This window comes from Ochotona princeps, chromosome 4 (genome assembly GCF_030435755.1).
Source record: "Ochotona princeps isolate mOchPri1 chromosome 4, mOchPri1.hap1, whole genome shotgun sequence".
NCBI lineage: Eukaryota > Metazoa > Chordata > Mammalia > Lagomorpha > Ochotonidae > Ochotona > Ochotona princeps.
The window spans coordinates 53,083,786-53,098,086 of NC_080835.1; the positions used below are offsets into that span (position 1 = coordinate 53,083,786).

At 57.5% G+C, this 14,301-nt stretch overlaps 1 protein-coding gene across 3 annotated transcripts in view; it reads right to left on the reverse strand.

The window, feature by feature from the left end:
- Positions 1-9,050: 9,050 nt before the first annotated feature.
- FAM168A (family with sequence similarity 168 member A) overlaps positions 9,051-14,301 on the reverse strand; it is a 165,889-nt gene continuing 160,638 nt past the window's right edge. For all 3 annotated transcript variants that reach the window (XM_004589905.2, XM_058663564.1, XM_004589904.2), the window contains 4 exons: positions 11,696-11,838; positions 10,484-10,658; positions 9,626-9,756; positions 9,051-9,200 (listed from right to left, as the gene is read on the reverse strand). In XM_004589905.2, coding sequence (XP_004589962.1) covers positions 9,644-9,756; positions 10,484-10,658; positions 11,696-11,838 — 431 coding nt within the window. In that variant the 3' untranslated portion in view covers positions 9,051-9,200; positions 9,626-9,643. The remainder of the gene's footprint in view (positions 9,201-9,625; positions 9,757-10,483; positions 10,659-11,695; positions 11,839-14,301) is intronic.

Genomic DNA, 14,301 nt, shown 5'->3' on the forward strand with positions numbered 1-14,301 from the left:
AGAGGCCATGGAGGAGGCGACGGTCATGAATGGGGTGAGGAGGATGGTGGTCCCATGGTAAGGAGCCACAGGAGTCATGTAGCATAAGAGGCAAACTGCAGAGGGTGGCCATGGTGGGGGTGGGTGTGTGTGTGCACCCGGAAAGGACAAAGCCTGGGAACAGGGCTCCCAAGAGGCTGGGCGGGGAAGGGGGTGCACAGCCAGCTGGGCAGGTAACAGGAGCGGGGCTTCCTGGGGCACCAACTCAGCAAGGAGAGTAGCTGCTAGCACCCAGGTGGGCATCTATATCAGGACAAGGGTGACTGGGCATGGCAGGGAGAACATTGGGACAGCGTGAGAGGAGGGGAGAGTGTCTCTGCAGCCGGGGTCCGGGAGGGGCAGGACCAGCAGGAGCTCCTGGGGGCCAGGAAGGCTGCCACATGCCCTGGTGCAGGGACCCTGGGGCGTGGTCAGAGTAGGAACGGGGAACTGAGGGAGAAGGCTTCCTTGATGTGGCTGTGTGGGCCTTAGGTTTCAATGAGATAGCTTTAGCTGACTGGGGTGTCACTGGCGTTTGGTGCATTGGCCAAGGATGGAAGCAGGGACAGGGCACACACATGCACTGGGGTGAGGCTGCCGCAGGGTAACCCCTTGGACATGGAGAGGGCCTGGTGGTTGGGGCCCGTGCTGCCATGGCTGCAGGAGCCAGCCCTGATTGAGCCTTTCCCCTGGGCAGAAGGGGCCCTGGTGGCCCAGCCGCCATAGGGAAGCTCCCGCTGCTGCTGCCCATACCCCTGGGTGAGGTGACTGCTCGGGCTCCTGGGGTGCTGCAGCAGGAGGGACTTTCTGGGACAGCAGAGGTTGCCAACATGCAGGAGCAGTGCTGGTGCTGGTAGCTAACACAACTACAGTGCCTCCAAGGTGCTTGTTGGTGCTCCCATCCCTTGGCTGGCTGGTAGCATGCTTGACCTTAGCCTCCTCTGAGAGGAGGCTGGACTGGAGGACTCGGTGCCCCCTTCTGCCTGCCTGTCTAGGCTGGGGAGGGGCCTGGCCAGCGCATGCTCCCTAGCTTCTTGTTTCCCAGAAGCCCTGCGGCCTCCACTGTGTGTGGAAGGGTGTTCCCAAAAGAACAGGGCAGGAGGTGGCCTCATGTCCTAGTGCCCCTGACATGTCCCCTCTAAATAAGTCCTGGCAGCCGCGGTAAGCTGCTGGCAGGGCGGGCTCCGGGCGCCTGGCCTCTGCCCAGGTGTTAGGGCTTGGCTTGCAGGTTCTGCTGGGATCAGGTGGAGCCAATGGTGTCAAGGAGGTGGGTCTGGCGGGCTCTGGGCCACAGGCATAAGTTCTCGCGAGAGGGTTCTCTCATTCTGTAAGCTGGAGTCAGGCTTGTGGACTGGCTTCCTGCTTCCCAGCCTGAGGGCTCTGGCCCTACACGCACGCCAGGTCCACCACCCTCACCATGCCGAGGGGCTGCAAGAGCTGTGCCGGGAGCTGCCCAAACCGTGAGCTAACAGCCTTTTCTTCCTCAGTTGGTTCTCTGGTGTGTGTGAGGAGGGATGAGAAGGGTGTGGGGGGTGCTGCTGGCGTAGTTATCTGAAGCTGTGGTGGGGTTGTCTTTGGGACCAATTCACGGGAGAGGCCAGAGAGGCAGACTAGAGGGCCTGACATGCTGCGAACCAAGAGCACATCCTGGCCAATGCTGAGAGCTGAGCTGACCAGAACTCAGAATTGTGGACGAGAAAGGGCAGGCGTCCATCCCCCGGTGGCCGGGAACCTGGCTGTTTGGTGTGCGTGTCCTGGGCCCGTGGAAGGCTGTCTGGAAATATGATGATTGCTTTGTGTGGGGAGAAGACCACAAGCTCTCAGTCTAGGTGCTACCAGCTGCTGTTAATAAGCTTCGCGGTGAGCAAAAAGGAGCAGAGGGGGCGGGGTAGGAGACTGCTGCCTGGCCGGAGGGAGGGAGTGGGAGAATGCTTGCTGTGTGTGACGGGCGGGGGGGGGGGGAGTAGGTGGAGGAAACACTTGATAAAGACGGTTAGCATGTGCTCTTGGGCTGGACACAGGGAGGAAGAGCCCGGAGGTGTTTCAGGGACCTGGAAGGGTCTCGCACTCAAAAGGTGTTTTCCCTGCACAGCTCTGGATCTGGGATTCTTTCTCCTGGGTTCAGCCAGCCCAGCTTCCCAGGGCTGAGGGTGGGTGCAGGTGTAGCTTGTGCTGGCGCCCTGTACCTGAGGCTGGCTTCACAGGTGCGCCCACGGCGGGAGGCAGGGAGAGATCTCAAATCTTGGGATGTTAGAGGTGCGCCCCAGGGCTGGGCCCCCTTGCCCCACAACGGGGTCAATGAAAGATGACAGGGCAGACTCCAAGAAGGCCAGGCTCCCCGCTGTGGGAGACACCTGTCAAGGGAAGCTGTCAAGCAGAGGGCCCAACAGGCCTTGAGTGGGGTGTAGGGCCCCTCCTGGGACCACGAGGGCCTCCACATGGATTGCAGGAGTGGCCCAGACAGAGACAGCAGAGGCAGGGCTGAGCAGAAATGTGGGGTTGGTGCTGAGTTCTCCCCACCACCAGCAGCAGCTGCTTAAGGGAGCAGCAGAAGTGACGCCAACCTTGGAACTGGAGTGGGCCGCAGCCAGCAGAGGAGTGGGCACGTCCGCCAGTGTCCCTGCATGCATTGTTTGCTGGTTTCCAGCCGTGCTTTGGTTTGACTGATCCCGTCTGCTTCCTGGTCTCCCACCCTTGCGCCTGGACCGCCCCCACCCCACCTGGCCATGTCTTGGGAGATGTCCCTTGGGTAATGACCGGCTCACGGCTGGTGGAGTTTGCCTGGAGTCTTGAGAATCCGTATTGGACCGTTACAGCTCGGGAACTTCGGGCCACGGGATAACGGCATGTTTGCACTGGGGCCACACAGAATGGTGTGGTTGGGCAATAGTTTGAGTCCCTCAAAGGTCTGTGTATTACAGGCTGGCCCCCTGGGTGGTGCTGCTGGGAGAGGGTGGAGATTGGAGCCAGTCAGTCATGGGGTTTAGCAGTGGGGCCTTGGGCCCGGCATGGTGGCCTAGTGGCTAAAGTCCTCACCTTGAAGGTGCCAGGATCCCATATGGGTGCCGGTTCTAATCCCAGCAGCTCCACTTCCCATCCAGCTCCCTGCTTGTGGCCTGGCCAGGCAGTCGAAGACAGCCCAGAGCCTTGGGACCCTGCACCCATGTGGGAGACCTAGAGGAAGTTCCTAGCTCCTGGCTTCAGATCAGCGCAGCACCGGCCGTTGCGCTCACTTGGGGAGTGAATCATCGGACGGAAGGTCTTCCTCTCTGTATGTTTGACTTTCCAATAAAAATAAAATCTTAAAAAAAAGTGGGGCCTCCGGGGAGCACTGAGGCTGGGTAGGGCTGTCCCAGGGAGGCGGATGGCACAGAGTTGGTTCTGTGGGCCACAGCTGGGGCCATGCGCCCTCCCTGCTTCTGGCTAGTGGGTCAGGGCTGTGAACTTCTGAGGTCATAAGTGAGTAGTGTCACACCTGTGGTGGTAAGAAGCCAGTAGTTAGCACTCTGCTTGTGTCCCTCCCCTGCAGGCCAGAATGCTGGAGACACTGGGGTCCAGGTGTCCGCCTGCTGCTGCCCTTGGGGAGGGATTCCATCCCGCTCTGAGTGACTCAGCCCCAGTGACAGGGATACAGGGGCTCTCCCCACCCCAGCATCTCAGGAGGGGGAGGTGCCGGCTGTTTAGGTGGGAAGCAGGGGTTGGGGCCAGGTCGCTTAGTGTCTTGCGCTGAAGTTCAATTCCATGGGGCTGCAGCTGTGGGTGTATGGATGGGGCCTGCAGGGGCCTGGCAGGTGGATGACCCAGAGGGAGCAATGTTTCCCAGAGGGAAGACTTAAGAGGTGAAGGCTGGGTAGGTGGAGGACACGGGCCCTGACATGGGCACCTCTGGAACCGGCAAAGGTTCTGCCTACTTTGGAGTGGGCAGGATCTGGGGCTCCCCATACCTCGGCCCTGGAGCCTGGCCAGTGAGACTCCCGGTTCTGTTCTGTGCCAGCCCTACCGCCAGTAGCTGTCCCCTGTGAGGTGAGGCCCAGTAGCACGGCTCACCTGACACACTGCTGAGGACCATGAGTGCTAACGGGCACATGTGAGCGGCAGGGCAGGCCCCCCCCCCCCAGTAAGCCTGCGTGCAGCCCCGGGGTGGGCAGGGGTGCCCCTTGCTTGGGCTCACCGTGGAGAGAGGCCTGGATGGTGGTCTGTCTCCCTCCCCCAAGAACCACTCAGGCTGGTCACCTAGGACTTTTGTATTTTTTTTGGAAACTTTTTTTTTTAATAGTTATTGAATGTTCTACAGCTTACAGTAAATGTCATAGTTACAAATCCTTGGCTTCAGTCTTTCAGAGCGATCATTATCTGATCTTCCCAAGCAAAAAGAAACAAAAACCCAAAAGAATCCAAAACAAGGAAACAAATCCCAATTTACACTTGACACACACAGGCGAGGCCGGCGGGGCCAGCGGGGCCAGCCTCCCCAGCAGCGTGTTGCTGCTCACCTCTAAGAGTCTCATCAAACTGTGGAAGACACCGCTCAGAGGTTGATTAGCATTATTATTTTAAATTGTTTATTTCTTTTTTAAAATGTGAGTTCCAATAAAATTTAAAAATTAGATTCCAACCTGTAGGTTAAAATGAATTAAAAAATACAAAATCATATACAGCGCTCTCTTCACAGGGGTGTTACAGGCCAGAACAGGCTTTTCTGTCATGTGATAGGAAGGGAGGGGTGCACAGATGCTTCAAATGGCGAGGGAACAGACCCCCATTGCCTCTCACAGCTGCTGTCCTGTTGAGTCAGGAGCTGGAGCCATGGAGTCGCATCAGGGACCGGGGGCATAGGGCCCACCCAGGCCTGAGGAGGCAGGCTGGGACTTGTCTACAAGGTAGTTTCCCGCTATTATTCTTGGAGGGCTGGGCCTTGCTGCCACAGGGCACCTGTAGGCTATGGACGCAGCCACCGTCCATCCCCTGCTAGCTCGGTGGTAGAGTCCCAACCATGTGTGCCCAAGTAGGAAACGCAGAGAGAGAGAGACCGTGTCTTGCCTGGGCAAGGCTGGCCCTGGAATGTTGAAACTGGCCTGCCAGGGATTAGAGGGTCTGGACCCTGGAACCATGGGATGCCCCATTTCATAAAGAGTTTCCTAGGCAAGGGAGATGAGAGCCAGTAAAGGACAAGCCGGGCAGCCAGCCTGGCACTCCTGGCCATGGCAGCCTTGGACATGCCCTTACTCAGTGGGCCCGGCTAGGTTTCTGCCACTGTCTTCCTGCCCCCATGCTGCTTCCGGAAGTCTGCAGGGCTGGACTGCCACTCCCTGCCTCCCCATCTCCAGGCTCCCAAGCCTGCCATGCAGCTGTGCCCGGCAGTGGAGTAGAGGAGTTCAAGATGGCAAAGTGGACCTTCCATACTTTTGTTCAACTCCGACTGATGGCACGGTGCACACAAACTGCCTGTCCAGTCATGATGCTGCGATGGTGATGGGACCCAGAGTGGGGACAGTGTGGGGCAGGGGGAGGTGGCTTGTCTGCATGCGCCATAGCCAAGGAATTTGATGTGACGTGCAGGACTCTGGGCCCAACTGAGGCAGTGGCTCACTGGGACCTTGCATAAATCAAGATGGCAGGATGCACTGTTAAGGGGCCTGTTCTGTGGCACCCCAAGAGAATCACTTCTGATCTGCCCCAGGACCAACAGGAGAGTTGTTCTACACATGGGGCAGCTGGGTCGGAGGACACATGTGGACTCCTTGCTTGGCATTTCTCTAGGTCTGGGTCTTGCCCACAGGACAGCCAGCCCTGGGATTGTAGCCTGCCAAAGGCCAATTCCTGGGACACAGGTGGAGCATGGCAGGGGCACGGGTCTTTGTGCTGCCCCAGAGCTTATCTTCAGCCTGGGTGTTGAGATCCGCTTTCTTTGAGATGGGGCCGTCACTGCCAACGCTTGGCTGGATGTGTTGTACCACTGGGTGCCTGGGAGGCAGATGCTGGTGAAATCCTGCTCCATTGGCTGCTCTGCAGACAGGCAGCCCCTCCCACCTCATGCCTGCCACCCAGATGCCTAGCAAGTAGCAGCAGAAAGAGCAGAGGATCTTGGGAGGTGAAATGTTGGGTCTTAGATTTATGATGAATTTAAGCCGTCCAAATCTTGGAAGCACGAAAATTTTGGCAAACAGTATCGAAGTACTTTGTACCAAAAAGCTCTGGGGAGGAAGAGCCACTGTCCCATCTCATGGGGAAGAAATTCAACAAGTATTTAAAGAAAAACTGGCAAAAGATTTTGTGTCAGCTTTTACTAGGTGGGGGCAGTCCAGCTTCCAGCCATGAACTTGCCAGGCCCAGGCTGAGGAGGAGGAGGGGTTCTATAGCAAAGGCCCGGAAGGCTGGTCCTGAATGCCAAGGTGTGGCTGTGCCATGGGGGACAGGTGGGCACAGTCCCTGTCCTCTCCAGTCTATGAGGAGACCCTTCCAGCTTTGGCTCACAGTAGCCATTCAGTCTTTGGATGCCACCCATTGTGCCTCCAACCAGAGGCATGCAAGCTTAGAAGAAGCCAAACCTGGCCTACCTGGGCATGCCCTGCTCTGATCTCCTGGGCTCCCAGCACTCTAGCAAAAGCTGGGGTGGGGGCAGCTGCAGTTGGCTCCAGTGTTCAGAATCAACAGGGGAGCTGGTCTGAGGTTCTTCCAGACCATAGCCTCACTCACATCTTGGGGTGTCCAGCTGAGCTTGGGTTACATTTTGGGGTTAGGCCAGGGTATGAGTACAGGCAGGGAGCCTGGGCCAGGATGGAGGGCGAGCTTGCTATCCGGGGAGCCAAGTGGCCGGTGCTTATTAGCAAGCAGCAGGAATCGTCTCCAGGTAACTCAGGGGCAGGGCTTTGCCTGCTCTGAGCTCTGAGGCACACACACTAGTTTCACCAAAGTTAAAAGGTCGTTTCCAGGTCTCCTTTCCCCTCCTCTCTGGGGTTCTAGCCCAGCCCATCGGGAGGCAGGTGGTAGGAAGCCTGCCACAACACCAGGATTCTCCTTGGGGGACTGTCTGCTTCCTCTGATGGCTGTAGGAGCCGTGATCCCGGCTCGCTGACTGTGAAGTGCTTTGAAATCTATGAAGACTGACAAATGCAAGGGCTTCCTATTATTTTGGCATTTAAAAAAAGGTCTGATATAATCTAGGACAGCCTTCACCTTCCTTCAGAAAACCAAAGAGGGCAGGAGGAGGTATTTGTGAAACATGGGTTAACACTGGAAAACTGCCTACGGTGTTTGCACAGACCCCGGCCACAGCACGGGCTTCCCGCACTGGTCCTGGTGCTGGTGGCTTGCCCTTGCTGGGAATGGCCAGTGTCTTCCTTGCCCAAAGGTTTCCTCTGTCTTTCCACCTTCAGGAAGCAGTGGGGGGTAGGGATTGGGGTGTGTCCAAATTTGCATGAATTTAAAATGAAGATAATCATTTAGAAGTTCCAAATGTCAGTGATCCCAGTGTGTACAGTAAAATGTTCTTGGTCCATCTGGAGGGGCTGCAGGAGAGCGGCGCTGGGCGGCCTGGGCTCCCGGCAGAGGTGGGTGAGGCTCCTTAGTCCAGCAGTCCCTCCCCTCCTGGAGCACAGGGCTCCCATCCTCCTCTCCTGATGGCCCGCTCTCTTCCCTTCCTTCTGTCCTGAAAGCATGGCCGCTCCTTCGCAGTGAGCCCCTCTGCTCCTTTTCCTGGAGGTGAGGGTGGGGGTCAGGCAGGTGCAGGACGAAGGTTCCAGATGTCTCCTCCAAATGCGCTCGCTTCACCTGCTGCTGCCATCTGCCCCATCTTCAGCCCCGCCTGAGGTCCGCAGGAGGAAAAAAGCCAGAGCCCATTCCTGAGCTCGCCAGATGGGGGCGCTGCTGACATAAATTTTCACACAACCAAACCAGTCCAGCCCCAGGCAAACTTTTGTAGGCAACAGGCCACCAAGGAGAAAGGCTGCATTTAATGCTAACTTATCCAAGGTCCAGGGAAGTCCTTTCCTCTTCTCTGGGCCTGTTTCCTCATCTGTCAAATAGGGGAATGGATGAGATGATCACTAAGGTCCCTTCAGCTCCATGAGTCTATGAAATGTTTATTGCTATTGCTTTTCCTTCACTGTCCTGACGGTCAGAGCCACCCATACGCAGCTGGAATGTGGTTCCTTCACTCTGGCTGTGAAGGGCACGGGCTGACCTGGAGCTTGGCCAGCTGGCCTGGCCAAAAGACACACGGGTGAGCCCTGGCCCCGGGGAGGGTGGTGGGAAAGGGAGAGCAGTGCCCGGGTCCCAACTCCATAATTGTGAGGAAGTTCCTCCCCCAGAGTGAGCTCCGAGGCCGAGGTCCAGGTGATACAGGGCGCCTCCCCGCTCCCCCCCCCCGCAAGGTCTCAGAAAGCTGGGATCCCACCACTGAGCAAAAGCTCAGTGGGTCTGAGGTCAAAGTCACCTTGTGAGGAAGTGCCATGTCCATTAACATCACTGTGCAAATCAGAAGGTGCTAGGCCACTCAATGTGGCAGGGACCTGTCAAACCAAAGCCCTGGGCAGCACTCCTCTCCCCTTCTGCCCACCCCCCCATTGTGGCAAAGAAAAGACCAGGTACTCAACCTGGGGTACTAAGCTGCTTCTAACTCCTGCCCAGTTGGGTGCTTGTGTTGCTAGTCTGTTGTGATGGTTCTCAGCTGATGTTCCATTTCTTGTGTGTCAGGATGTAATGAGATCCTGAACTAACTATACTTGGGGAAGAACAAGAGAGGGGCATTCCCCAGAGATGTGGCTGCTCTGAGCTCCAAGCTCCTGCCCTGGGCCAAGGGCCACATTGGCTGCATTCTTCCTGCAGGAGCAGAGCCTCCAGCTGAAACCACCACAATAAACTCCACTCGGCTTGACACCAGCCTGGGACCCCCGGGGTAGGACCCTCACGAGGAGGGGGAACAGGGAGGACAGGGCCTGGTCAGGTAGGAGGTGAGGGGCTGGCAGGGCAGCAGCTACAAGTGGGAGGGTGGGGCAATGGCAGGAGATTAGAAAAAGCAGCTTTTACAAAAATCAAAAATAAAAACCAAAACCATTAAAGATGCATAAAGTGACCCTTGCACTTCCGTTGTCTCTTCTTGTGGGTGGAGGCGGTGCTGCTAGGGGACTGTTCCAGCACCGCTGTAAGACTTGAGTAGTTGCATACAAGGTGTGACTCCAGGCCTGTGGGGAAGGGAAGCCATCAGCACCAGGGCAGGCCCACACCCCCCTCCCATGGCAGCTGCCTCCTTTCCCTCGGGCTCCAGGGCACACGCCCCAAGGGGGTGCCCGGCATAGGCCCAGGGTCTCATCTGGCTCCAGTCAGAGCACATGTCTGACTAGGCAAGAGCTCATTTTAAGGAAGGGGCTGTGGTTAAAAAATCTGAACCCCGAATGAGGAGGAGCCCACAGTTCAGTCCAGGGCCTGGAGCTCTGCAGGCATGGCCTAGGGTCTTGGCTGCCCAATGGGGCTGCCTGCTGCTCCTGCCTGGAAGGACTAAGAGGTCACACTCCAGGGGAGGGAGGCATGGCACTCCGGACTTGAGCTGGGGCATGGGAGCAGCCCTGGATGCAGTATCCTCCCCCTCCCACTCCCTCACCCTACTCACTTGGGTGGGCTGCAGGCTTTACCAGTGCGGGGGCACATAGCTGTACGCAGGGGTCCCTTGGGCCCTGTACGTTGGCATGGAGATGGGGTGTGCCCCAATGGCGGTGTGCTGGGGTGTAGTCAGCAGGGTACCTGGAGTTAGGGAGAGGAGAGGAAGCTGACAAGACTGTACCGGGCGGGGCAGGGAACAGAGGCTGAGGCCTTAGTCTTGGCACAGCGGCTGCCCTGGTCAGGCCCCACCTGGCCGGGATTCACCCTTCCAGACTCTCCGGGCCACCTTGCAGCCGCGACTGCTTTTCTTTCTGCAGACATCAGTCAGAGCGGACTGTGTGCACTTCTGCCCACACTAACTTGGGTGCTCCTTGGGGGAGTGAGGCAGTACCACGGGGTCCAAGAGCCCCCACCCCTTAGGCTGAGGCTGGATCTAGTCCCTGCACACCTTGCTCTCAGCAGAAGGCAACTCTGCAGAAGCAGCCTCAGCTCCTTGAAGATCTGGAACCCATCCTAAAGCTGCTTTCCTGACCCCATGTTCAGGCTTCCCTGAGGCAGGGCTCTGACAAAAGCCAGTGCCAAGAAGGAGCCCCAAGGTCCTGCTGGGCAGGTCTAAAGAACATGGCCGTGCTCTGCCGGCCCCTGCTCCCCTTGGGCCCCGGTCTCAGCAAGAACATTACATAAGCTTGTGCTCTCCCCTGCTTAGGGCCTGCTGCCAGGTTACCACTTGCTCCCTCCAGCTGCCCTTCCATGTGAAATCTCCCCCTCTGCAAGCAGGTCTATAGAGTATGTCCTCCAGGTCGGTGAGTACCCGCTGCCCTGAGTTCCTGGAGAAGAGGGGTGGCATGGAGGTGTGGGCTGAACTCACCTGCAGACATCGCCATGGTGGTGCCCGCCACCATGCCCATGGCCACGCCATTGGTCCTGGGGGCAGCCACGGGCGCCGGGTAGATGGCGGAGGGGATGCTGTTGGGCTGGACAACGGTGGTGTGGTGGATGACGTGGGGCTGGGCGGCATACACCGGTTGCGTGTAGTAGGCTCCCTGTGGAGAGATGCTGAGGTCATGCAGGTATTTGGGGTGCTGGGACTGCATGTGTGTGTGTGTGTGTGTGTGTGTGTGTGTGTAGGGACATGGGGCAGGAGAAGCGCAGGCCAAAGGGCCCAAGGTCTGGGCTCCGGCTAGAGCTCAGCTGGTCTTAGCACACCATGGTGGTGAGGTCAGTGCTGGGCTATAGAAGGAGGCCTGCACCTGTCTGGGGTGCTCCAGGCCTGCCCTGATGGTCTAATGGCTCAAAGCGCCTCTTTAACCCCGACAAGAAATGTGGTATATTATGCCTACACCCACTGAGGGTGACTGGTGAGTGTGATCGCTGGTGCCAGTGCGGCCATTCTACACATCAGAAGCCAAGTTAGTAGCATTCCCTAAGTCATCTCTGGCCAGCTCTCTACAGACAGAACAATAAGAACGGAGACACAGGATGAGGGGACTTCTTACTGCTGGGCCACCAGGGCCGCTGTCTGGCACCCCAGGGATCTGTGATTACGGCCAGAGCAGCCCTCAGTGAGGAGAAAGAGGCATTTTTGTTGACCAGGCAGCTTTGTAAGCTGGAGACAGGCGCTTCCTGTGGTTGGGACCAATGTGGCCCCCCGGCACCAGCCCACGAGCATAGTGCACACCAGCCCTGTGGCTGAGGGGACCTGGGGGATGCCAAGGCAAGGGAAGAAGCCACTTTGTCCTGCCTGTGAGCTCACAGATGTCCTCAAGGCAGGGTGAGGTTACAGAAGGGAGCCCAGGACATGGGACTGACCCCCCTCCTGCCCTGTCAGGTGGCCTAGTCAACAAAGGAATGGAGCCAGATGGTGTCCTGTGCTCCAGCCCTTCTCATGGCCGGGGCCGTGCCTTGCCCCCTCAGGGACTTCAGGGGAAGAAAGGAGTGAGAAAACCCCAGGGCTGTTGCTTCACCAGTGACAGGGACAGCTGGTCAGGGCCCTGGTCTGTCCTTCCCTCTCCTGCTCACCCCATCCTAGCCCGGCTGGAGGCTCCCCACCCTGCAGAGGTGGGCCCAGGAGTGTACCTACCTGGGCATACAGATTCTGCTGGGGGTAGGCACTTCTGATGGGATACATGGCCGTCTGGTAGGGGTTAGGGGATGGGGAGTAGGGGGGCGGAGCAGTGTTACTCTGGGTTGGTGGGACCTTGTATGGTGTCCCCGCAGTGTATCCTGTACCAAGGCAATGAGAGACTTCTGTTAGTCGTGGGAAAGCATGGCTGGAAGGCAGCAGGTCCCTGACACGGCGGTATCCAGGATGGAGACACAGGTGAGGGCAGCCAGGGAGCCCTAGCCTGAGGCAGCTCCCTCAGTCCTGGTACACAGGGCTTCCTGTGGGATGCTGGGCTCCAAAGAGAAGAGGCCAGAGCACACGGTCTCTGAGAGGACCCTGTGCTTTCTGCACAGGCAGGTGCACGCACAGGGAAGCCCTTCAGCACACTGGCTCTTTCCTGAGACCCTATCTGCTTGCTTTCTGTTCCTCTCCTTAGCTCTCTCTCCCCATCGGCACTTTCCTCCCCCTTGTTACTCTTGCTCCCCCACCAAATTTGAAGAGGAAACTCAAAAAGAGCATCCGGAGGTGTCCCTCTTTGGGATGCTGGAGGTCCCTGCTCTACAGAGCCAGCCTGGCCTTTCCTCCTGCAACCTGGGAACTTCTGCCAGAAAGGCCTCAAGTCCGAGATCGCAGAGACTCCCCGGAGCTGGAGCCTGGATACACCTGTGCCTCGGCAGGACGGATACGAGCCAGGCCTAGGAGTCCGAGGGGCCATGTGCACAGCAGGACAGTGGGTCCCGTGGGAGATGTCACGGGCAGGAGTTGGTCCTCATGGGGAACCATGCTGTGGAACCCGGCTGGTCCTCTCACAGTGCACAAGGAGGCACACAGGGGCTTCCAGGGCTTGGAAAGGCGAGTCTGGGCATTTCTCCCAGATGCTGTCTTCCTTCAGAGCCCGGTGAGAGGGGTCAGAGGCAGCTGTGTCCCTTGACTCTATCCTGAGTGGGTGTGGTCTATGCTACCCACCTCCTCCCACCAGCTCTCACCCATATGACATTTGCCAGGGGCAAGACAGAGGGTGTACAACTGGGAGGGCAGGCATTTAGCCTTCATTCCTGGCTCTTACTTTCCTCCATTGGGCTCACTACCAAGTGTTGGTGTTTGATTTGTAACATACGCAAACTAAGAATGAAGATTTCTCCCTAAAGACCCTGGGTCCCTGGTCCTAGGTAAAGGCCATTGTGCTGTTCCTAATGTCTCAGATCACAGCACAGCCTGCCTTTAACCTGGCACCCCTGCTGATTCTGGAGAGTGTGAGAGCTGCCCACAGCTCCATGGTGGGTTACACAAAAACCTGGCTTTGTAGTCAGTCTGCTTGAGAAATACCAAGCAAGGAAGACAGGTAGACAGGACATGTTTGAGAGACGGTGGTGCTGGGAAGAGGTAGAAACCGTGTAGAAGGGTGAGTGCGTGGGCTGAGGGGCCTCTGGGTCTAGGCTGCGGCACCACCGCGGAGGGGCTGCTGTGAGTCAGGGGCTGCAGACAGCGGGGAGGAGTCAGCTGTCGGGTCCTTCTCCATCCACACAGCAAAGGCGCTCCCACACTGGGTGCACACTGCCTAGGTACCAAGGGATCTGGCTGGTGTGTGAGAGAAGGGAAGAGAAGAGCTGGAAGGTAAGCTTGCAACATAAAATAAGTAGGTGTGGCTTCTCAAGAATTCCTGGGCTTGATATGCCTTTACATGACAAGGTGAATTTTGACTCTTGAGCTAAGGCTCTTAAGAAACTGTATTGCCCAAATTCCCATCTGGCCACAAGCTTCAGCCCCAGGTGCTGGCAGCTGCAGCCTGGACCTACATCTGAACTGGAACCTGGCCTTGGCTGGCACCTGCCTGGGAACTCTGGTTCCTTGTTTCCTGCATCAGTGGCCACTCAGAAGGAGACCACACAGCCCGAGCAGTGTGAGATACCTTCTGCCTGGCCCTTCCCAACACAGCCTGCCAGCCCTGATTAAAGGAACAAACTGAGGGGTAGAAGGCCTCGCTCTGCCGTGCAGGATGGGATAGCCTACACTGCAAGCTGCACATCTCCCAAACCTCTGTGACATGGCATGGCACGGAGTGGCAGCTGGTGTGGGACTGACACACTGCACACGCCCCAGCTCGGTAGAAGATGTCTGCTGCCTCATGCGTATGGGCACAGGTGGGCACGCACCCCACAGGCTTCAGAGACATGCGTGTTTCTCAGCAAGCACCACCCCCTGCCAGTGTAAGGCTAGTGACTGTGTCCCCTCTCCCTCAGAGTGAAGGGGTGAGCTTCCTGTTGTGTGGGCAGAGCCTGAAAGGCTCCAGGAGACAGGAAGTTAAACCCATGACTGCCATGGGCTGTTCCAAGAGGGAACGCAGACACCACAACTCTAAGATGGCTTAAAATGCCAGTTTTGTGATTTTTTTAAAGTTAACAAAGCTGACAAGGCTGGCAACTCTATGCACCTGGGGGTAATGTTCTAGAATTCTTAACCTTCCCTGGGGCAGCCCACCACCCTCCTCTCTGCCACAAGGAAAAGGCTCCAAGCAGCTGGGGCAGAGTTTGGCTTCCATGTCTGAGAGCACTGCCTTTGCTTCATGTCATAAATGAAACACG